This window comes from Apium graveolens, unplaced genomic scaffold (genome assembly GCF_009905375.1).
Source record: "Apium graveolens cultivar Ventura unplaced genomic scaffold, ASM990537v1 ctg8054, whole genome shotgun sequence".
Classification (NCBI taxonomy): Eukaryota; Viridiplantae; Streptophyta; class Magnoliopsida; order Apiales; family Apiaceae; genus Apium; species Apium graveolens.
The window spans coordinates 29111-55356 of NW_027420848.1; the positions used below are offsets into that span (position 1 = coordinate 29111).

The 26246-nt window shown below is 34.5% G+C and overlaps 1 protein-coding gene and 2 pseudogenes across 1 annotated transcript; 1 reads left to right on the forward strand and 2 right to left on the reverse strand.

The window, feature by feature from the left end:
* Positions 1-1149: 1149 nt before the first annotated feature.
* Positions 1150-5480, forward strand: LOC141704611 (protein POST-ILLUMINATION CHLOROPHYLL FLUORESCENCE INCREASE, chloroplastic-like; annotated as a pseudogene).
* A 131-nt stretch (positions 5481-5611) lies between these two features.
* On the reverse strand, positions 5612-9800 carry LOC141704616 (SNF1-related protein kinase regulatory subunit gamma-like PV42a). The gene is made up of 3 exons (XM_074507826.1): positions 9156-9800; positions 6273-6627; positions 5612-6174 (listed from the first exon to the last, which is right to left on the reverse strand). Exons 1-3 carry the CDS (start codon positions 9554-9556, stop codon positions 5827-5829), a joined length of 1104 nt encoding a protein of 367 aa, XP_074363927.1. The 5' UTR covers positions 9557-9800; the 3' UTR covers positions 5612-5826.
* A 5050-nt stretch (positions 9801-14850) lies between these two features.
* Positions 14851-23158, reverse strand: LOC141704614 (topless-related protein 4-like; annotated as a pseudogene).
* Positions 23159-26246: the final 3088 nt, after the last annotated feature.

Consider the following 26246-nt stretch of genomic DNA (forward strand, 5'->3'; position numbering starts at 1 on the left):
TTTACTTAATCCTAAAACTTGAATTTACACTATACTATATTCTTCAACCAAATCTTAAGATTTCAACAATTCAATCACCACCATTCCAACCCAAACTCTTAAACAAACAAGTTTCAAGCTACTCTTTACCCTAACAACCAAAATCAACCTAATATACAAATTAAAGCTAGGGTTTGGAGATGATATACCTTCCTTGAAGTGGTGTGAGTAGCTAGGAAGCCTTAAGAAGCCTTGAGGAGTCTTAGGAATGCTTGGATCTTAAAGGAAAAGCAAGAAAATCAAGTTAAAAACCTTGAAATCACTATTCATTGTCTTCTTCATTGATTTCTTGAAGAAGATAGAGAATGAATTGGTGGCTTAAACTCATAATATAGCCATAACTATGCATAAGGAATACTAGGGAATTATCTTACCAATTTAGGAAGCTTGAATCTTGGATTTTGAAATTCTTGCTTCTTAAAAAATGAAAAAGCCGAGAGAGCAACTCTTGGTGAATGAAAGAAATGATTTTGTGTTTTGCTTTAATTTGTTTTGGTTGGTTGTTTTTGTTTGTTTTGGTTAATTACCTTATTAACTTGAAACTTTGTGTGGTTCTACTTCAACCACATCTCCTTCATTCCCATGTCATGCTTATGTCATGCTATGATGTCATCTTTCCCTCTTTGTCCTCTTCTCATTGGTTGGATGACATCCTCCCCTCTAATCTTTTTGATTAACTTCCTAATTGCTTGCCTTGATGACCGCTGATTTGTTATACGGTTCGCTTAACTTTCGTTTCGTTTATCGTTTGAGGGATCATACCGGGATCTTATTACTTAGGTTTTCTTAACCTTTCTCAATATATTAAATTCCTTTTATGATCCTCTCTTATACTCCCTTTAATTTAAATCCTTTTTATCCTGTTACAGTATACTCAATTCTTCCGTATCTAGTGGATTTCCGGGAAAAATCAAAGTGTTCGGAATTGGATTCTGGCGATCTTTACATACACTTATATGCCATATAGAGTACTAATAAAATCTCAGAATATCCATAACAGAACCCCTACATAGTGTGGCATGAAAAGTTTTCTCATTCAGCAAAAACACTATCCATAAGGGGTCTGTGGTAGGCTTGTTCGTAACCCAAGTTGGCTGCACTCGGGACAGTATGTTTCGACTTATTTTGGACTCGGAATCGGGACTTGACCCAGTTTTCGAAAAAGGCTCGGGATCTGGACCTACGGGTTGTCACATATGGTACAGAGCCGACTCTCGAAAGCTTGATGCGTCAAGTTGCCGGAGGTGGGGACACGAAGGCGGTGGTATTATCCCACCAATGGCAGAGGTCCGGAGGTGGGAACACGAAGCCAGTCGGTATTATCCCACACCGGCTAGAGATAGGTACGATCTGGTCCTATGGGATGTCTGTTCGGGCTTGACGAGGATGTCAGGAGTTTAAGTGGGAGAGTTTGTAACACCCTAGTCCCACATCGAGGAGATTTGGGACTTCTGTCAGTTTATAAGGCAAAGTATTACTACTTTGTGCACCAACAAATCATGATCTTTTGGGGGTCTGTGGTGGGCTTGTCGTAACCCAAGTTTGGCTGCACTCGGGACAGTATGCTTTGACTTATTTCGGACTCGGCATCGGGACTTGACCCGGTTTTCGAAAAAGGCTCGGGATTTGGACCTACGGGTTGTCACATATTGAAAAGTACTTACCTCAAAACTGACACTTAAACACTCGAAAATAATATCACGAACATATCCCAAGAATACTTGGAAAACTAGTGTTACATCAGGTTTCATAAAATATTGTAATCTATCCACATATATAAACGAGCAGGAGAGACCAAGTTTATATATTAAAATAAACAAATATTATATAATTCAAATGGAACAAAAAAATATAAATTTAAACTAACATCCTGATCAATCTAAGAACTAACAAACTAACATTAAAACTATATTAAAATATTTATGTATATCAAAATGGGAATTTTAAATAGCACACTCGAAATAAATAAAATTAATACTTAACAATTTAATGCTAAACAAAAGAAAACAATTTGCATGGAATTATTATAAAATGTATTAATTTTCAAAAGATATTTCAGTTCAGTTTTTAATTTCGCATAAGATATAAGAATTTTGATTTCGAAATTATAAGATATAAGTATTTGTGAATTTTAGAACCCAGTCTCTACGTTTTCAAATCCGTTCGTAATTTACGCTATAGTTCTGGAATTAGCCTTAGATACCTTTAGTAGGCGCACGAGTGTGCAACTTTAGATACCTATAAGGGCGCGTAATTATTGAACTTTAGATGCCGACCACTAGTAAAGTGTGGTATAAGAATAGAATTAGATGTCGGCTACTGGGAAAGTGTGGTCATAGATCAAGATTGTGGTATTTATAAGAATTATTGTTTCGTTCTGTTTTACTTTGTTCTGATCTGTTATAAAATCTGTTATATTCTATTTTAAATTCTGAATTTTAAAATATAAAACTTGGGTGAGATTTATTTTTAAAAAAAATGTTTTACAAAATTATTATTGATGTCAGAAAATTATTTTATTAAAACACCCATTGTTTTTTTGTTTAAGACTTAGTCAATTTATACTTGTTGAGCTTTGTAGTTCATCCTTTTTAATATTTCAGGTTTGGAGTTTGGAGCCTATTAAGAATAGGAATGAGAACTATGTGGAGATCTGTGCCGCTTAATTTCGTGCTATTTGAATTAGAATAAAGACTTTGTTTTTACAAAATGAATTTGATTATCTGTTTAGACGATTAATATCATATTTATGGAGCTGGGTCTCTATTTTTATGGTTTTGATTTAATAATTTTGACCGCTGCTTTGACCATCATGATATTTTAAATTATCGAATAAGAATCTATATTATATTAATTTTGAATTAGAATTAATATTTCAGAAGTGCGGGGTGTTACGGTAACAATCCATAAACATATAAGAATGCAGCAGATGAGATAGAAGAATAACCCCAAAAAGTATCCCCAAGATTGGGCCTGTGAATTATTCAGCCCATATCTTGGCCCGAAACAAAACCTTCTAGATTTGAAAGAATTCTTGGAACGGAATAAATAAACAATACAAGAAGATATTTTTAGCAAGTAAAATGACAAGATATAAATTTGAACTACCGAATCTATTTTTGTGGCTGTGTTTCTCGGGAATTTGAGTCTGTGGTTTTTGTGAAGACTTAATATTTTGTTGCCCATATATTATTAACTTAAAACTCCAAGTTTTCGTATCTATCTCTCTTCTTCATCTAATTAAAATGGCTTCAGTAGCTGCAGTTACAAGTGCTTCCCAGATTTCATCTTCTTCTCTTGCCTCAGTTTCTAGTGTTAACTCCACCAGTATGTTTCCTTAACGCTCTATATGTTTTAGTGCTTTAAGTTTTACAATAACTTATCTTGAAGCAATGATTCTACTACATATATATACACACTAATACCTAACTTAAACTGTTGTTTGTGTAATTGTGTGTATTTGGTAACCAGTCTGAGTTTGTTTTGCATGCCTTGAGGGTTGAAATACTGATTTTCCTATATATCTTTTAGTTATTGTCGTCCTGCAAGTTATTTGTTTTCTCTAACAAGTTTGTTGTAGAGTTTTGGTTATCTTATTTAACTTTTAAGTAGCAGTCTTTCGAGAATCAAGGACCCATCTGTGCTGTGTCTCAGGTGCTAGAGGACCTCTAGATTTTTAATATGTTATCAAAAGTATACCAAGGAAAAAGAAGGAGCACCGTCAAATTTTTTAATATGTTATCCTAACAGATGACTACAAATTAAGCGCATACGCATCTCTTTTTTGTTCAATTAGTAAGGCAGGAAGGTCCCCGTGTTTTAGATCAGTCACCGCGGTTGGCTATACATTACTTAAGCATAAGAACACCTTTTTTATTGTGGGTTGCAGCTGCCTATTTTGTGGGTTTTGCCCTCGAAGAAATACAATCAGAAGAGAAGGAAGTCGGTAAGACTCAGTCGGAAAGTAAACAGCAGCTGCAACTGCTGTTGTAGCAGCTCCTCCTGAGGAGTGAAAGAGTATGTTCTATTATATATCAGTTTCATCATCATGTGCTATATTGTACTCTGAAGATATTTTTTGTAGCATCTTATAAACGTGCTTTCCAGTCATATCTGTTTAGCACTAAATTTCAATACTGACTTGTGTTTCGCTAAATTTAGTTATATATTCTCAGAATCTGTGAAATTTTGCAGATATGTACTACCAAGGTGGGCTGAGTTTGATCTTGGACGAGCTCCTATCTACTGGAAAAACTATGAATGGTCTCCCTCCCACTTCTGTATGTTTAGACACTACCTGATCTTACAAAACTTCGTTAGTTTTTGTCTGTCCAAACTTTTAAATGAGTATGTAACATAACAGGGAGAGAAGCTGAAGCTATTTTACAATCCAGCTGCAACCAAACTTGCTCCTAACGAGGACTTTGGAATCGCTTTTAATGGTACGAAAACGATCACTTATTTGCTGTGAGATTCTGATTACTGAGACTGAAACTCCAGAAATGCATTTGGAAAACAAATCTACTAGGAAAACACAAGAAGGTTTGCTAACAAATACAATTCGCAGGAGGTTTTAATCAACCTATAATGTGTGTGGAGAGCCCAGAGCAATGCTATGTAAACTAGAGGAAAAGCTGATCCTCCCCATTTATACAATCCAGATATGCATACCAAAACATGGTAGGCTTTTGTTTTCACTGAACGAACTAGACGTAAACTGTTTCTTGTATTGATCATTGTTGCTTTGCAGCTATGAACTTGATCTTTTCATTTACAAATGTACCGAGTGGGATGGTCCATACAGATGAAGTTTGAGTTCAAAGAACTGGAGAAATAAACCCGTAGATTTCTTCAATGAGGTAAAGCACGTACACTATCTTCAGTAGCGATGCGCTTATATCGTAGTATCCTACAGTACACACACGCAGGACACACACATAAACATGGGATTTATACTGGATCGAACATCTTGTATGATATATTAACAAGTCTAGTATTTGTAATTCCAGGGTCTTGCAGAGGAATTGAGCAGAGAAGGTGCATGCGAAAAGGCCATATTTCCAGACACAAATATAATTGTAGACAGATGTGCTTATGGGAAATCTGACACTTGAAGGAGTAAGTCCAAGCTTTATATTTGTCAGTTTTATTCAATCAGTTTTGCTTCTACTAATCAGATACAATACAAACTAATATAATCAAAAGTTATAATAATGGTAATGTGGTGATAACACATGCAGGGTGATCGCTGTGAGCTTAATCTTGTAAGTGGATGCACTGATATAGGTTCACCCCTATACGACCCTCTAGCCAATGTGGACGATGGTTCTGCCCTCTTTCAGACTCTGAAGATTAAAACCATTTCTTGTTTTTCAACTGTCTATATAGTTCTGTACAAATTATACATGTCATTTAGCTTTTACCTGTTATTATACTCCTAGCTTCAAATGTACTACTTCACTTTCAAATTTAAACAGAGCACTCATATTGTAGTTCATTATTCACTCATTTCCTATATTATATTATTTATATCCATCATTAGGATTTCAAGTATATGCAAGTGCACATAGAATTCTGTACAAAAGCTCATATATATCATACTGAGATGCAAACAAGTACATAACATACACAATAGTGCATTCTTAACGATACACATGTTCAACTTGCATATTAAAAAAGAACATGGAGTTTAGGTACTCACAAATAGAGCACTTATACTTTGGACTCGTGGAGCAGTGATTGAAAAAAAGAACAAGCAGTTGAGTCCTCATAAACAGAGCACGTACACTAAGGCTCATGGAGCAGCGAGTCCCTGATCACTCTGATGATGTCGGTGAGAGTTACAAGCCCTACCAGCAAACCCATGGCATCCACCACCCATACACGGTGGACATGTTTAGTAAGGGCCTTGTCAACTGTCTCCCAGAGAGGAGAATCAGCGTAACATGTCACCAGCTCTCTCGTAGCACTTCTTGACAAATCATCAGGAGAATGACCAGCAGCTTGAGGCAGATCTGACGAAAGCTTTTCTGTGAATTCCATGACACTTACAGGTAACCAAGCACGCAGTTGAGATATTGGGCATCCTCTCAAATCTGTTGCTGAGAACGTACCAACTAGCTTCCTTCCTTTACCCTGTAAATGTACATACATGCATTTGTCAATTAACTAAGTAAGATTTAAAGGAAAAAACAGAATTTGCATTCTGATACAAAGACCAGATAGGAAATTACATCTACGAGCGTGCTGTGACATTCATCAGAGGTTTCTGAAGCTTCAATAACAGGTACAGCAAGGAGGGAAGCAGCTCTCATGGACTTGATGGCATCAATGACTCTGGTGCGATCAGTAACGCCAAAGACATGACCACTCATAGCTCCTAATTCGGTTACACTACGCGACATTATGGCCTGTAGCTCAGCCGAATCTTTCTCCTTCAAGAATTTCAAGAGGTCCATCTGAGTGATCATCTGATAACATGAAGCAGACTCGAGTAGTTCAACTCCAGCTACATTCTCCACTTGACTGTCCATTGGTACTAGAGCTCGATGGATTCCTTTGCTGAACACTTCCATACAGTCTAGAATGCTTCATACAAGACGCAATGTTAGCAAGATATATATAAGTTTTAACTTGGCCAGCTAGATGTCAATAACAGATGTTTTTATCAGACTCAAAAGTTGATCCAGATGTTATGGACTAATGGACAAAAAATTAAATGCTCCCCCAGACACATGAGGCTTGAACCCTCGACCTAAGAAGAGCTAGGTTACGACATGCTGATTTCCACTAATAAGACTCTATCCATCCAGGTGTACTGGATTAAAATGGAAATATAGTCTAATGGAAAGATTGGATTCTTATTGAGTGAACCAGCCAAATTTATGTGGACAATCCAAGCACTGAATAATAAATGATTGTTTAGTAACACCGTTCGTAAATAGTAACACTACTGATGCGTTGTTCTTACCTGCTAAAATGTCTCCCAGGGCCAGATCAGGAAAGATCCATAACCTTGTTATAGCCACATCAATTAAATGTCTAATACTTTGATTGAATATGTCTAGAATACCTCGTTTTGATTTGCAACTTAAAAGTATCAAGTTTTCCCACTAATGAGTTATTCTCAGTTTTGGTGCTTAAATTGACCATGCGTGACTTGCAAATTATCAAAATTTTGAAGGAACTCTCCGTCCACTGATTGACTTGTCCATTGACCAACAGTTTAGAAGTAAAACGGTTAAATTTTGATCTTACTGCCACAAACTCGCATGGTTTTAATTATTCAATCCCACAACACCTCCTTGCAATGGGCCGGGGAGAGAGGTAGCTTGATGCTAGCTAACATTGATTTATACCGCCTCAAATTACAAACTTAATACCTCACTTTGTTTTTCTTCCTAATTACTTTGTTTTTTTAGTTACATTCATAAATCAATTATAGTTCCCAAGGCGTTATTTCACAAACACGCCAAACAAGTTGATTTTGACTTGCGTGTCTTCTAGTCATCACGCTTAATTATCCAACTGAAGATAGAAATAGAAATCCACCGGGATATACTAAAATACTAATCGAGTGGGACAATACCGGCTAGCTACTTAGCTAGTAGTGTTTTTACTTATTAGAGCAAGTCCAACAGTGTTCTAGTGGGTTCCTTATAAATATTATAAAATATTAATTCTTAGTAATTTAAGACATGATTTTGAATTTCAACTCACACAATGATTCTTATCTTTCTTCCTTATTATTATATTAATAAATTTGAAAAGATATGGACAAAAAGTGGAACAAAGAGAGAGAGATGTAAAAAGAAGAGAGGGAAATGAATTTTTTTCTAAAAATGTTATAAGGTAGCACTAGAAGTTTCTTAAAAATAAAGAATGAAGCTCGTGTCTTAATATAAGGAAGTACTAAGACACTGTTGGAATGTCATTTTTTGTCAAAATCCTTATAATTGAACTTAAGAACTCATATAAGGGAGCTGTTGGACTTGCTCTTAGTCACCTAGTTCTTTGACTTTGTCAAAAAATGTTAGAATTATGTGATAACACACGTCGGTGCTGCGGCATCTCCCCAGCTCGATTTTCAATATTTGGCGGTTTGACAAGGATGGGTGTGCCCTTAGCTTATAATAGGGGTGTACAGATGAACCGCAGATGAACCGCTCAACCGCATCCAATCGCTCGCAACATAACCGCATTTGCGGATAATCGCGAAACGCGGATTGGTTGTGGATTTAAATTTAAAAACCGCTCATTCACGGTTTGGATATGGTTTTAAATTCTTGAAAATCGCAAAATCGCAACCGCAACTCGCAACATATATTTATAATAAAATATATTTTCAAAAATGTAGTTGATATCATATAAATTAAGTATACACATTTATCAACTAATCTTAGGTTAACTAATCTTAGGTTAATGTTAAAATTTTGTTCATAAGATTCACAATTATTATAAGAGATATAACCAAACAAATGAAAAATATAATCAAAATGTAATTTTTTTAATCCTTTTCTTTTTTCTTTTCTCTCGCCTCCACATTTTTATATGTTTTTAATATCCTTACTAATATAATTTATCATGTAACTTAAACTTCAATTTATTAATAATCCGAATTTATTGTTTTGCAAATTATTAATTATTTTAAAATAAGTGGTTGAACCTCAAACCGATCCGCAATAACCGCAAATTCGCAACCGCAAATGACGCGGATGACAATTTTTTAAAACCGCTCTTCGCGGTTTGGTTCGACTTTTATCCCAAAACCGATCTGATCGGAACCGCGTACACCACTAGTTTATAATATTAGATTTCAATTCCGGGAATGATAATGAGATCTTAATACATTGAACTAGAAAGTGCAATTACACTAAAATAATAACACGTTAAAATAATATTTTCTATCACAACAACATAATGGATAGCGATATATTTTAGCATCGATAAAATAATAAACCACAAAAGTAATAATTTAGCCCAGTCCCGAGACTAAAACTTGGAGGTTTAAGTGTACAAAATTAAGATTTAAATTAAAAAAAAAACAACCAATAAGATAGACCCTAGTAAAAACTAAAAAGTAATTATGAAGTGAAAGCGAGTATGTACATATATACCTGGTAGTAGGATTAAGTGTCCAAAGACTAAGGGTTTCAAGACACTGTCCAATAAGAGCCGAAACATGCACCGACATCTTGTCTTCAAGATGATCAAATCCATCGCTACCATCATCACCAGCAATATGAGCCAATATATCAAGCATAGTAACCATCCCAATATAATGTTTTCTAACCACGCCTGTTTGCTTATCAGCCTCCAATATCATCGACCCTCCTGCTCCTATCCACTTCCCCGGCGGTGCAGCCACCGGAAGTGCCACCACCCTGTTTGCCACCAACGCATTCATGGTGTGTGCCAGCGTTGCAGTGTACGGAACCTCCACTAATCTCCGTTTATCCGCCGGCATCACATCACTCACTTTTAAAACCCTCAACTTAACACCACTATCCATCTGCATCTTCGATTTATCTTTTACAACTTCAGACTTTATTATGCGAGCTTTTTTCACTTATCTGAAAAATGAATGCATTTGAAAATATATATAAAAATAAATTTATGGGGGGACAAAGATAAGGGTACGTGTCCAGACAAAAACTGCATGGATACTGTGTGCTGGACACGTATCTAGCTGACTAAGGTTTCTCAAATACTGTGTGTATTTTCTACTGAGACATGGCACGCCATTAAAATAGAACTGAAAGGGGAAGAGATAGACATGGATTATTAATTAATATATATTTTAAATATTTCAAAGTGGGGGATGGATGGATAAAGTTTACACAAGAAACAATGTTTTCCCGACATCGACGCAATCCCCCAGCCCGGAGTGCGCTTTCGGTGTGCTGACAAACGTGTGACAAATGCACTAAAGTAAACACTTTAGCATTTTATTTTTTTACCAAAAACTTTTAGTATTTTTGTGACACTTAGGCCATCTCTAATAATTATGATCCAAAAATTTAAATTTAGATCATCAACTGATCCAAATTTCTAACCAATTTCAACAGTGTGATCCAAATATTTGATCCAAATTACATTTTACATATAATAATATATAAATATCTTATTAAGTAATTTTATCTTAAATTTATCATTTAATCATTATTAACAATCTATATAATATTTCATAAATTAATTAAATCAAAAACAAATTAATACACATAAAATATTAAAATTGTGCATTTAATCCACGAAAAACACATTTATTGCAATAATTAATATACAAAATATCATTGATATACACTAATTTTCCGAATTAATAAATTATTCCCACAAATGCTCAATTAATGCATCTCTAAGTGCGATATGTGTCTCTTTATTTTTTATTTTAAATTTTAATAAATTTATGTTTTCTCATTATTTTAAGTTTTATTTTAAAATAATTTTTTTACTATTAATTATATTCTGTTATTAATTATATAATTAAATAATCAAAAATCAATTCAAAATTTCATAAACTATAAATAACAAAACCATTATTTATATTAAACCAAGTGATCCAAATTTGGTTGGATCACTACTGTTCACTGATCCAAATTTGGATCACCATTTAAATCAGTGTTGGAATGGAATTTGGGGTAATTTGCCCCAAATTTGGATCTTTGGATCACTATTGGATTTGCCCTTAACTAACTTTATAATTCGTGAGTAGGGTGGACAACGAATCAGACCAAAAATCGATTTTTTTTTTACATTAATAATCGAATCAGTTATATTCGATATTGGGATTGGATAGAGATGCACAAAAGGCCCACCGGGCCAGGTTTTGACCGGGCCTTAAAAAGCCCGGATTTTGATCGGGCCAGACTTTTCGGGGATCGACTTTGACCGGGCCGGACCGGGTTTTCCGAAAATGTTAGAGCCCGTTTGGGCCCTCGAGGCGGGCCTCACCGGACTTTTTTCGGGCCGGATCGGATTGGACCGGGTTTTTTTAAAATTTAAATCAGATCGAGTTTTATCAGAGATTCTGAAGACTACGTATGTTAGCAATTAGATCATCATAAAAATGTATTAGTTTGCATGAAATATTTTATGAAAACATTATTTCGTTGAAAACATTTAAGTTTGGAAAAAATAAACATGTTTATAAAATAATATGTTTTACCAGTGTTATCCAAATATATAGTGTACTTACTATATCTTCTTTCCGTAATCCTGCAATAAAGTATATAAATAATATTATTAATCACGTATATGTAAATATATATGTGTTTAAAGTATTATTTATATTCATATTAAATGTAAATTCATAAATATATAGGAAAAATATTAGAATAATCAGATTTTAAACGGTCTTTTTCGGGCTTTTAATTGGGTCGGGCCAAAGACCGGGTCGGGCCGAAACCCGAGCTTTTAACCGGCTGCGCTTTGCCTGAAAATAGGGCCCGTCGAGACCCTAAGCCTGGGTCGGGACGGGGCCGGACTTTGACTGGGTCGGGACCGGGCCGGGCTTTGACTGGATCGGGCCGGGCCAGATTTTTCGGGACCAGACTTTTTGTGCATCTCTAAGATTGGACGAGATCAAAAAAATTCAGATTAAAATAGGATCAGGCCAATATGGACCATTTTATTTAATATTTATATAAAATTTTACTTTATACAATTTATTTTTTTCCTTTCAAATATATATACATGAAAAGGTTATGTTACTTCTTAAGACAATAAATTTTAAAATTAAATACATAATTTATTATTTTAAAAGAAAATATTAATTATTTTTTATCGTAATAACCCGCAGCCGCTACCCTTCGGGTGTGCACTGGGTAAACTCTACGAGCTCACGCAATAGCCTGCAAACCACATGAACCAAAGTAAACTGCATTTAATCGACAAGTTCTGGCTCATGAGGCATAATCATAAATTCTCCTCTAGTGGGATTCGAACCTATGATCAAGAGGATAGTTATCCCCTCTTTAACCAACTAAGCTCCTCCAGTAGGATTCAAACCTATGATCAAGAGGATAGTTATCCCCTCTTTAACCAACTAAGCCAACCCCCGCGGGCTTAATTTTAAATATATAAATATCAATGTTTTATTATATGAAATACGAAATTTATTAATTTAGAGTATTGTATCAATCTGTTCCATTATATTAATTTATTATCAAATTGGATTATTAAAATATCAATCAATCAATCAATCAATCAATCAATCGTACCCAATAATATCGCCTATGACAGTGTCCGGGGAGGGTATATCGTACGCAGACTTACCCTCGTTCCAAAGAATAAAGAGACTGTTTCCTCAAAAGACCTTCGGCTTGTGTGTGTGCACAAATATGTGTGTTCTAGGTAAACAATGATCCATAAAAGTAAATACGCGGCAACGATAAATAATGATACAATACCTCAGCCCATGGTTTTCATCACATGGGACTTACCGTAAAAACTTCGTTCATTGGTTCATTGTCGTAATCCCCCTATATTTCTCAAAATAGAATTTTTCTAATATCAAATACATTTAACATTTCTCAAATAACTGGAAATAACTGCCATGCTGAAGAATACTGTCATGTTGAATAATATAACTGCTTTGATAATTGAAAAATGAACCCTTTTTGATATGTGTAAATGTTTAATTTTATATATGACATTTTAAGACATTAAGTATATTTAAAATAATTTATTTATAAATTCAGATCCATTCAAGTCCGGACGGAAATTTTTCAGGTTTGGATCGGTTTCCGACTGAAAATCAATTTTTTTTTATTTTATGAACCGGGAATAAAATGGTTATATTCGGGTCGGTTCCAAATCTTTAAACGATAAATCAGGTCCGATCTATTTGTGGGGTGAAAATAGAATTGAGTGCAAGTGCAGCCCCATTTGTGAATGTGCCATAATGAAATGAACTTAATTTAAATTTAAACTGGATAAAATTAATTAGTTCGGCCTCAAATTTCGCTGAGCAGCCCAAAACGTTAAAATTGGATTGATATTAAAAAACAAAGGTTAACTCTTACTATTATTTATTGCTAGTTTCTCTTTCTTCATTAAAATTTGTGCTCAATCCCCTTCCCAATTACATTAGTTCTGTACAGGCCAGATGACCCCATGAAATAAGATGGACAGTCACCGACTCACCACTACTGAGTTACTTCTTTTAGTCGTTCAGCTGATTTCTATACGAATGAAATGGACATAAAGGTTAAATAATTATGTAATTTTATGAAAAAAAATAAAAAAAGTGAATAAAAAAATGTAATATAAAAAGTAGTGGATTTAGTTTATTTTTAATTAGAACTTTATTATTTTCGATAATTTTTCAAATTATAGAATTAAATGATACTCCCTCCATCTCATTTTAATTCTCACTTTGGATTTGTGTCGGTCAAATTGACTTAAATTGACAGAAGTTTATTAATAATTTATAATTGAACATAAAAAATAATTAAGAATAATATGTAAATTTTGGTCAAAAATTGATCGATTTAACTTTTATAAAAGAAATGTGACAACTAATATGAGATGATTGAGTTAATCTCAAAAAGGAAAACAATACGAATGAATGAGACACGGAGTAAGTTTACTTGTCTATTATTAACCCATGATGTAATATTTAAGGTTTAAAAATTTATGAGTAATGTTAGGTACCCCAAATAATATTTCTTAATTTTTTTATAAAATAACGTGGCATAAAATAGACTAATTTCGATTTGTAGGCACATATGCACGGTGTCTCATATTATTATTAAGAGGTTGCCAACTATTAATGTGATATATCATATTTAAATTGTTTTTTTAATTTTTTAGTATTTTCAAAATTTATGCTTAATTGATCCGGAACTATTCCGGTGAAATTATGTTAGTTGTGGGGTCGATTCTAGTTTACACTAAAAATATCTTAAAACAGATCCTAAGGATAATTCCTATTTGTAAAAAAAAAAAACAAACTTTCTTTATTCTACGAGGCTACTGCTTTCTGTTAGTTATAACCATGTTTTCAACGTGGAGAAATTTAATTATAATTATAATTTAATATTTACGACTTTCAACAATTTTTAAAGTTACTTCAGTTTTTCAGTCCCGTAGATATAATTACTCCCTTTATTTTTTATTTGTCACTTTGACTTTTACACATATTGTGTTTTGAGCGGTTAGTTAGAAATTATCGTTTTTAACTTTCTTTTATAATAAAAGTAGATAACTTATATTTTAATTCATAAAAAAAATTAAATAATATTTCCAACTAGTCAAGATACATTGAAATGTGTGCAATAATCAAATGACAAATAAAAAAAACAGAGAATAATAATATGAAAATAAATTTAATTTATTTATGAATGCCTACAAATTTTATTTTATTTGACCATTTAGTTCATGATTATGAGTTAAGTCAACGAGAATCAGAATTTTAAATCAATACCAATTTAATAATATCTAAATTAGTAATTTTGGTATATGAGATGCAAATGGGATTCCACATCATTTCATTCTCTATCCTTGATTATCATTTCTTATTCTGATTTTCAACCATTATCAAAACGCCCCTTTAACATAAACACCTATACTACCTTAAAAAAACCCATATTCAGCATGATAAATTGCTAACCTTAAAAAACCCATATTCAGCATGATAAATTGCTAATTGGTCCAAGATCTCAAAACATGTAAAATGGGAATCATAAAATTTAAATATTCGTACTTCGAGATACTAGAAACTGTAAATTATATCATCTGTGATGAGCATCAAGTATTTTAAGTTTTCCTCCATCAGTTCGAAGTTATTCTCTTTTTGGCCTTTTCATTATACTAATGTAGATCTGGCAAGGAGAGACTTCTCCAGGCCCACGGCCTGCAACATATTCTATATTCAACACTACGCCGCATTCAGAGCTCTGTCCTACAACATTCTGTTCCTAACTATATCTCCTCTGCAACAGTCTTTGGGAGCATTTGAAGTTATATACAGTTCACCTTGATGGGAGTTTGCTACGAACTTGCCAAGGCAGGGTTCGTGCTAGGGCCTGCACCATTTTCACTAGGAGGCACGGTACCCCACCTTCCTCTGATTCCAGGGGTTCAAGAACATGAACGCCACCATCACTAAGTCCCAAAGCGAACTGATTCGGATCATTAGGATGTGCTGTGATGACAAGCGGATATGCCCTCACGCTGTGTAATAGTGGCAAAAGTTACGAGGGAAATCATTGATCACATTACCTCTTAAATAATTTTTTATATTTTTGGTGTTTAGCGCACATACCTAGGATTGCAGGTAAATAAGCAGCGGGGCTAATCCAACACCTCAGACTGAGTGCTGTGGCAGTAAAAACATTAATGCTTCCATCTTCCAGAGTCGCATATATGGACTGGCTATCGCATGAATATGTAGCATCAGTAATTGAGCCACTTAAATCTCTGGGAAGCCACTGATAAAAAAAAGGTTGGAATTTGACAAATTCAAACTTAACTCAACTTAGAAACGACGACATCAGATGTTGGAGTAAACTTAATATTTGCAAACCTGTTTAATGCATTCAAGCTTTGGTGCCTCGTAAATCGCTAACTGAGTTTCATGGACAACCCACATGCTTTTGGTCTTGGTGAAACTGTACACGGGTCTGCCCAAGAGGGTTTGGTGCTCGACCAGCAGGAATCTGCACAAATTTACTAGCTTGCTTCTCCCTCGTCCATGCTCCAAACACAAATCTGAAACGAGTATGAAAATGACTATAACACATCTAGAGACATTCGACATAAGCATATAACATCTTCTACATGTGGCAAAGATGTTGATCATATTAATGACCACAGAAATACCTGAGCATCGGCTCCTGATGATACAAGTATATTAGAACCTTGGAAAAGGCAAGGCCAGTAACCCCTTCTGGTGACCTTTTAACTTGCTTTTCACCTATGTAAATGAATAGTTATAGACTACGAAGAAACAATATTCACTTAATTCAGGTACAAAGTATTAGGTGTCAGTACTGGCAAAGACCTCATCAACCCGAACGTTGTATATTTGTATTGAAGAGTCCTCCATGCCAATTGCAATAATATTGTTGTCTTGTGGATGGAAGGCAAGAAAGTTGCAGCAGGAGGCGGGGGCATAAATGTCGTCATAGTCTGCACAGAGAAAGTGAATTAAAAATGTCACAACAAATTAATAAATTTACGAAAACAGAAAATACAAAAATCAAATTGACAGAGACCAACTGTAAACTGTGGAATTAGTTACCTTGAATGTCATCATGTTAAACAGAGAAATCTTTCCTCCCGAGGCAGACATGACATAAGAATCATTTTTCGAAAGAGCAAAACACGGGAGGGCATCTTCCGGTTTTGTTTCACTGATATCGTTGGTCATTAATATGCCACTAGAAGGCTGCCATAATTGTGGTGGAACATTGTAGTTGCCTGCAAATAGAAGGATATTGATGAGACAAGGATAGATAATTACTGTATCAGAGCTTAAGAGCCAAAAAAGTACCTTTCCACTCGGGTTCCGTTCATTTCTCTGCCATTTCCAAAGTTTGTGTACAGCATTACATGCTAACGCCAATATGGCCGCTCCTGAATTTGTATAAATTAACCTGGAAATCTGATAGGACAAAATAACCATAAGCATTGCACTAAAGAACAGGAACCCCAGTACGATATCAGTCACAGAGAATTTAGTCTACTGTTCAACAACTATTACATTGTTGGAGAGGATGTATACAACTGTATGCAGTGAATGCCCTTACACTTAAAACTATAAATTAAATAGTGCAATAACCCACCTTAGCAGTTCTTCAAATCATATCGGAAAAATAATATGATAGTAACCTCAACTGTACAGTACATATGTCAATAATATCAAAAAAATCATAATGTTATGCACAACTAACAGATACATACTCGTACGGATAATAGAATGTCAGGCAGTCTCAGCGAATGAAGTTGAGCGTGTTCATTGATTTCTGCCAGCTTCCAAACCTTCGAATTCTCCATTTCATCAGTTATTCTGGGATTTACATCGGGCAAAGATCGACCATCTCCATTCTACATGATTAAATAGCTAAATTAGTAAAAAAAAATACAAAAAAGTAGCCATGTCAAACCTCCTGTCAAAAAATTGATTGATATAACAAATTGCAGCAGTAGATTTACATATAAAAAAAAAAAATTGACTTAGTAAATAGAACCATAGATTCAAAGATAAGTATCCTTCTCCAGATCACACTAATGTCTGTACTTACCAGTGGCACAATGGCTGTGACGGGTGCACCTCTTTCCAAGCACCAATGTTTGTTACAGCAGACAACTTGAAGCACCATATGCTCCAACAACAGGCGACTGCGAATGATCAATTTATGTTAATAATCATGACCAACTTAGAGCCATTCAATAAATTTCTGTATAGGTTGGTAATTTACCTTTGCAACAATCCCAGAAACCCTAGAAGGATCAGGTGCCCTATTGTCTACCGCACGAACAAGACGAAGACCTTCAGCATTCCCTAATATTTTCACACCATTCTCACTTGTTGAAACAGCCAAAAGTATGCCTTCTTTGCTAAATCGGATGCATGGTGAAGCCTAAGAGAAAGCAACAGGTGGAAAAAAGTATAAGTAACGTAAAGAAAAATTCAGTATATGGATTCAACAAGTCATTTTGTTATTACCGGCAATCCACCATCTGCGTCAATAGTTGTCAAGAGGTTAACATTATCAATGTCCCAAAACTTGATAACAAACTCATCCCCAGCGACCAAGAACCTGTTCTTCGTCGTATCAAATTGAACAACACCATAGATCGCTTTCCAAGACCAACATAACTTCGCTTGACGGCACCTTCACTTTCATTCCATTCAACAATATGGGATTCTCCATCTTTACTAGTCCCGCATGAAAAAAGTCTGCAATTTGCGCAGGAAAAAAATGATACAAAGTATCTAAAAGATTAAGCCACCAGCTACAGATATATGGAAACAAAGAAGACAAAGATATATGAAAGCATCTTGTACCTTGTACCGTCAGCACTATAGGCCATTCTAGTACAAGATTGTCCTGGTGCATCATAATCAACTCGAGAACCCATATTGTCATAAAGCCAGGCCTTAATCTTCCCATCAACAGATGTTGAAAAAATGAACTGGCACAAGAATTAAAACAGTTAATTAAATGTAATGTTCTAAATTAAGATTAGTAAGATGATATGTAGTTTCTGCTTTATATAAAGATATATATACTTCAAGTCGCATAAACTGCCTTTACTTCCCAATTCCCAACTATATTCTTTTACTTTATATACTTGTAATAAAAAGAAGGCGCGTTATCAATAATTAGGTACCTGAATGTTTTCCTTGATGCGGGCATACAGAATAACAGGTGCCTCGTGACCCTCAAAACTGTACTGCTTAGCTCCAGTTGCAACATCCCATACCTGCATATTTCTAAGCTCTTAATACTACAACCATGACCATATCCTTTTGTGCGATGTATATGGTAACAAAACAAACCCTGATAGCCTTGTCCTCCCCGCAAGTTATAATGCACAGTTGTTTATTTGGATGTGAAAAGGCAAGATCACTGACATTGCCAACATGAGCATCTATCTGGAGATTGATAATTAAAATAGTTAAACAAAATAATAAACTAAACAAATTATAACCCCAGATAGGATATACAACTACATGGTTGTTTCAAGTTCAATACATAGTACAAACCTCTAAGCGGTTCCGCAAATCGTCACCCCCATGAAAAGTATAAATATGCACGATGTGCTTAGAGTATGCAACACCTGAATCAGAGAATAGAATATACATAATTGAACGACTAATCTGATAAACATATACACCAACAAATCAACTTTTCATTGTTACATATAATATATATATATATATATATAGAGAGAGAGAGAGAGAGAGAGAGAGAGAGTGAGTGAGAGTGAGAGTGAGAGAGAGAGAGAGAGAGAGAGAGAGAGAGAGAGAGAGTCAACGATCTAAAGCATACACATAGATGGAAAGTTTTAGATAATTTGATGATTAAGGAAGTGTCATTCAGTTTGGAAGAATTTATTTGAATTGGAAACATCCATTTAGTGAAACATATATTAGAAACAATTAAAAAAAATCTGAAATGTACCAAATAATGTTCCATCAGGACTCCACATCACCCGGTTGACCGAGGCAGTATACTCATTTGCTAGCGATGCCTGTACAATGAGAAAGGAAACAATTCGATAATTAGTTGTAGGAGCAAGACACATCATACCTTAGCATAATTATGGGTACAATTGTTTACTTGCAGTCCCTGAACATGCCCCAAGGTCCAATACTTTAAAATTCTTAAAAGCAAGTCTGTCCCTGCTACCTACTTCCCACACTGAAATATCACCTATGTTCGTCCCAACTGACATGCAAAAATTAGAGATATAAGATAGTTCTTTCATTCCACAGTTTAGGTAGAAGCTAATAATGCTATATCTCAGTAAGAGCTTACCAAGAGAAGAGTTTGTTCCACCGGATGGAAATCCATGCTTCTGACCACAGAACCTTGATTCAAATTGGCAAGAACTGTCTTTGGCAAGTCATCGGATGAATATGAATTGTGAGGATGAGTCTGGCTGGGATACGTGACGGGCAAAATATTGATAGGAAGATTGTTGCCCTGTGAAGTCTAAGGTGGAAAGGATCAGGCTAAACATTTCATATTACTAATAGTCCATGCGAAAGACAGAAAACTACAGTTTGCAAAATCAAAGTTTCCAATAAAACCAATTGCCAGTCAAATAATATCTATGGTAACTTGAACAAATAAATAAAAGTAACAATATGAAAAACAAAATGGTGTGATAATACTATATCTTTACCCAAAAGAGTCCAGAGAAACTTGTAAGATCTGGCACATAGTGAAAATATTATAATGAAGAGGACCAACTGAGAGCAAATTGGAGTGGACAGTACCTCATCCATTAACCCAAAAGGTCTAGCTGCTCTCTTCAGTGCATGTTCAGAATCTGCAGTATGATAATCCATTGCTGGATTAGTAGTAGGGGTCCTAGGACGCTTCAGCATAGATGCTATCAAAAATTATTGCGAGTAAGGAAATGCTATCACGAAGTATTGAGAGTAAGGATGCAATACTTGGCTGAGAAGTAGTAAGCTAGAATAAACATGACTGGCAAACAATATAAATAAACTATGCTGCGACTATGCTAGACAAGCAAATAGTTAAAGAAAAGGGTAACACAGCCACAGTCTGGCATCAATAAAGGTTTTAGCACAGCTTGATTCGAAAAAAACCCAATGGTTTTTACAATTTAAAGATATTTACTTAAGAGAAAAACACAAATAATAACAGATAATAAATAACTAGGATTCCAACCACGGTCCCTTGATTTAATGTTACAAGCCTTATCCATGGGGACAAACCTCATAATGTGTTAATAGCATATAAGCAACATATGCTGCATAAAAATCAATAGGCACAAGTGCCCCCATCACCCATAACGTAGATCTGTTCCTGGTAGGTACTAACAAATAATCCTTTAACTTAAAAGACACCGAGTCAAGTCCTTATATCAATGATAAGAAATCCTCCCAGGAACTCAGAGACATGATATTGAAGTGGTGAAGCCCAGGATGAAGACTTTCAACAGAAGCATCATCAAGAATCAGTCAATTCCTTCGCTATGAACGGTGTGCAACTATTATATGTATATATATTTCATATAAATACTGGTTTTAGATTTTCCGTCAATATGATTCTGACATATTGATACCAATCCAAAGTAACACAAATGATATGGTCTACAATTTATCTGCGAAAATCAGATCATATGTATTGTACTATTTGAACATCAAATATTAAAAAAATTAGGCGGTTCGAAATGTTTGTTTCTGATTATTTTAAAAGGTGGTCATGCAACTTGAATCAATGTGGTTTCCAAAAAAAAACTTGAATCAATGTATAGTGTATCAGTACAGTAGGTCATAAGCTTGACATATACACCACTGAGCTCTCGAAGTACTTCACAGTGTGGGGCAAATGGGTTATTACATCATTATAGATAACCATAATTAACTAATACGGTCACTGATGTTGACTAGTTTAGTTGAGTGAGAACATAAGAAGTACTGCCGCATATTAGTTACATAATTGTGTTGAGTAAATAAGATTACCAGCATTATTAGGAGCACTTAATCCTATTGGACCTCCAGGAATCCCCTGATGCGGCATGGTGGATGGGTTAGCCATCCATCCCCCAAGAGAGGCAGTGATAGATGCAGGTGAAGCCTGGAATGGCTAAAAAGTAAAAAGAAGAAGTGGTCACATGTTGAACATATAATAATCATAAATCCGAATTTCTTATTGAGTGGGAATTCCTAACTATGAGACAGTCTCTTGTGAACTTACACCATGAGCACCTAGAGGCGGGAACCCCCACTTTAGGCATGGAACCCATAAGCTGATTGGTAACTGGAGAGGGAACCCGGGCACCATTTGCTTGTCCGCATGAATGGTCCACAAATAGGGTTTTAATATCAGGGTTAGACTTTGGATTCTTGCAGAGCTGATGCTGCCAATTCAAGCTGAAAATGGAAACATGGAGGTGATGGAATGTTTGAGATATCCACAACAGACAGTAATAATAATAATTACCTCTGATTGATCAACGTCCGCAACCTTGAGTTTTTCAAGCTGGGAAATTGAAGCTTATCTCGAAAAAGTGGATTTGCCTCGATCAACTTTTTAAGCTCCCCAAGCATTATAACCTTGCTTGATTAGTATCTCCATATTTCGAAAGTTGTTCATTCTCCCTAGAAATTAATTATTGATTAAATTTCAATAAAATCTAAATAAAAGGTCATAATATATTTATCCACAACCACTGGTTTTCACATCCAGTTTTTGATATAGAGACGCTTAGCATGCCCTCCAAGATCTTGGCAAACATATACTGCCTGATATAGTGGCATTAAATAGATGAAAAGAAGAGATCAACAAATTAATTTATACTATATGATTTGAAAAGAACAACACTTTCTCTTTAGCCCCTTACTAGCAAATAAGATTATTATAGATCTAAGCGATCAATCAGAATAGAAAATGAGAAAGTTAACAGCATCAAAAAAAAAAATATTGTATCTACCAATATCACTTCAACAGTTCAACAGAACTTTCCACTAACAACATTTTGATTCCGCCAATTATCCATTCAGAAATGATAGAAAAACGACATATTAGCCAATATACCTAAAATTTGGCAATGTCAAGAGCAGAGTAATTTCCTTAAAAAGTTCATCATTAAAGGTAGAAAAGACTTTCAAATCCTTCCTGAGAACTTCCACCGCTTTCCCATAGTCAGGCCTGGATCAAATGAAAACACAACAAATAACATCCATCAGCATTCTAAAACCCCCAACAAATAGACACAGTAATTGAACACAAAAACTTACTTATCCAAAGCTTTCAAGATATTTCTGTTTCCGAATCTCAAAGAATATTTTCATAGAGTATCGATTATCATCAACCTTGGTAAACCCAGACAGATATTTTTCGACCTCATCCCACTCTCCATTTGTAACCGTATCTTCAAAATACTTCATATTAAATAAAACCCTGATTCCTTCTCCAACCTTCACACCATAAACAAAAACACCAATACCAAACATCACAAAAAAACAATCTCAAAACTAAAACACCAGAAACAAAACCCCCTGCCAATACACAAATAAACACCATAATCAAAAAATCAAATATAAACATGTCCAGCCTAGCGCTCAGCTGAAAACAGCACCATAAACAAAATCAACAATTTACATATTCAGCCTCGCGCTCAGCTGAAAACTTTTATACAAATTCGTGCTCAGCTGAAAAGCAGTTACATGAATATTCTCTAATTTTTTTTTAAAAAAAAACAGAAAATGCACACAGAAAACTCGAAAAGTGCAAAACAATTGCTATCACGAGTTCACACATGAATACTGTTCTCCATAAAACACGACCCTGTATATACGAAATCGGAAAACAAAAACAGAAACCACATACCTATGAACAGTGTCCTTAAATTTCTCCTCATCTAAGAACTGCAGTATGAGAAAAACAGCTCTGCTCAATGAAGACATATCTGCCCTCCTCTATTACCTGCAGATCCACTTTTTATTCTCAATTTCAAACTCAATTAGGGTTTCATATACATCTATACACATATACATACATCAAACAAAACAAACACACGTAATTAATTGTAATCAGACATATGGATACACATATATATACATACCAGTGGAGATCGGGACGAGAATATATAGGGAACGTAGTGCACCGATGAAGACGCAACTCGTTTTTATCACTATAATTACCTATAATTTATATTTTGTTTTTTGTATTGTTTTACTCTCGCCGAGAATTGTAAGGAGAGTCAAGGAGAGAGATAGTAGATATATATAGGGGGCATATGTATTCATACAGAGCTATCAATGGAGAGAGCTCACGGAATGAGAAACTTGTGAGTTTATCACGTGATATATAGCGCGTGTGTTCAAGACGTAAATGAAATCAACGTGGATCCGACGCAGGTGTCAGTAATTGACTTGTGGTTGCACGCGGCGAATGGATAGCGTGCCTGTGGTTTGTTTTTGGTTGATGCGCGTGGGCTTTGTTTTCGAGGATGGGGGTATAAGTACTTTTTGATAAGGGGTTGAAATTTAGGGCGAATTGATATATCTTTTTTGTTTATGATATGATAGACTGCTTATAAAGATATATGTAGCTCTGCTGATGTGATACGACCTTGTTTGTAATTGAATTATTGGACTAAACAAAGTGTGCTTATCTAAAGGAAGAATAAAGTGTGCTCATCAGTTCTCAAGGTTTTGCATTGTTCAGATGGCTTTGGTCTATGTTATTGCTAAATATAATAATATTTTCGATTAATATTTCTGGATGAAAATAATATATACTTTGAAATCAAACATTAAACTTTTAGATTTTGTAATTGGTTGTGAAAAAAATTTAGGTTTATTAATCTGGTTAAGAATATTAAACTAGAATTAAAAAAAAACATTCACATGGTTAATTTATTATATTAAAAATCATCTCGCTTAATCCAATTTTTTTTTTCCCAACAAAGTCCATTTAATTAAGTAGGGACGAAAAACTCGTACTAGAAAAGGTTCAGTAACGAGTCTTTACTCTTTAGTCTAAACTAACTCTATATCCCATGTAATGCACGAGTATACTCTAAATTTTGTTAATGGAAACTGTTTTTATCGTAATTGTTGACGTATATTTATGTTGTTATCTACTGAATGAATTATTTATTTGTTTATACATATTGACATGAGTAATTAAGGTATGTTTGCAATTGTGAATTCGCAGTAAGTAATAATTATGTTGGTATACATTTTTTTCCATTTCATAATTAAATGATATTTGTAATATGTTAATGCTTAGAAAATAAAATAAATGCAAGTGATTTTGTGTGTCTTATGTATGTCAATCACTCTAAATATATAATAATTATAATTTATTTTTTAATTATTTAATGTGTTTATGTGTTACAAATGTGACTGATGAGTCATACTATATAGGTAATTGTAAGTTTACTCACTGAATGACATATGATACTCTCCGTCCGAATAACATTCTATTTTGGGATGTTCCAAAGATTTGTTAATATATCCTAAAATAACATATTATTTTTTATAATGGCTCCAAAATTTACCTCCGCTTTCTAATTTTTCTTCAACATAATTCATTTTTTCAATTTCTATGTCTAACAACGATGTTAACAACATATGTGACAGTGGGAGTAATATATGTCATAGAATGATTAATAGTGAATTATAAATTGTACATGTATGTATAATAGTTTATTCTATTTTTTATTTCATTGAATTTAATATAATATTTCGCCATTTCATGACGATATTAGATTGATGACAAATAAGAATATACGAGTATGTATTATATATACATGTGTTTGTATGTCTTTGTATTAATTTATATATTTATATATATATCACACATTATGTACGTATGTATGCATATATTAATTATACAACAATTGATAATTTAATAAATAAATAATGACAAGGTGAATTAAATATTATACACATATTATGTAGGGGTATAATTGTCAAATGATTTAATTTGCTCAACAACTCCCCTAACGATGTTAACAACCTATGAGACGGTGGGAGTTTATGATATATATCACATATTATTAACATTAAAGTATAAATTGTACATATGTGAATAAATATTTTATTTTATATTTAATTTCATATAATTTAATATAATATTTGGGCATTTCATCGTGTTGGAGTATAGTATTAAATTGATTACAAATAAAAATGGGTCCTTATCCGCAGCCATAGTTGGATAGGGACCCTATCCAACCAACAAATCAGGACCATTGAAGTAAAAAACGAATGGCTAGGATCCGCTATTGCCGCTATGTTTCATTGCGAGGGCGCAATAAAATATTGCGGGAGTGGCCCACATACTCCATTCCCCTTTTTACCTTTTCCTATGTTAATTCTGTTATGGATTAAAACTATATATTTGCTGTATTTAATACTAAGGAACGTGAGCTCCAAGTCGATTTGACTGCTCTTGTGTTTGTCGTGACTCAATCTGCCTTAACAGATGCCTACGTACCTTGCTGATTGCCAAGGATCAAGTCAAAAAAACGAGTTCTGATTGTGGGGTGAGGCCCCTTATATAGATGTGGGAGTCCTTGAATTGGACTTGGTATAGGAGACTTGGTGGACAAGCCTCTGAATTAGGATAGACTTAGGAGTCCTAGGAAGTAGGAAGCTGATTCCTTATCCTTTAGGTCCCCTTGAGGCTAATCTATAAGGATTTATATCCTTATCGGGACTCTTCAATAGCTGATTTTTCCTTTATTATTAATTACGAAATTAGTTAATAATCAGGCTTTTGGGCCTTTTTATTCCACAGGCGTGATCTGGTCCATCAGGCTTAACCTTTCTGGTCTGATATTATACATCTTATTTGGGCCTAGCAGCCCACAGCTTGTACAATTAATGCAGTATTTAATTATACAATCATAATTTATTTATCCCTATCATTTGCCCCCAACTTTTGGGAAACATTGAATAGGTTTCGCAGAAGTTAAGTCTATTTGTTCCCTTACAGGGTTTCGTTTTCGTAAAGTGTGGAGCGACCTACACGTTTACAACGAAT

What these genes read in the sequence shown, in the direction of transcription:
- LOC141704616 (XM_074507826.1), bottom strand. Translation starts at nt 9,556, where the DNA reads ATGCAGATGGATAGTGGTGTTAAGTTGAGGGTTTTAAAAGTGAGTGAT. An exon ending in ACACTTAATCCTACTACCAG is followed by an intron (nt 6,628 to 9,155) that starts GTATATATGTAC and finishes TCTTGTATGAAG; the next exon opens with CATTCTAGACTGTATGGAAG. An exon ending in GTCACAGCACGCTCGTAGAT is followed by an intron (nt 6,175 to 6,272) that starts GTAATTTCCTAT and finishes GTACATTTACAG; the next exon opens with GGTAAAGGAAGGAAGCTAGT.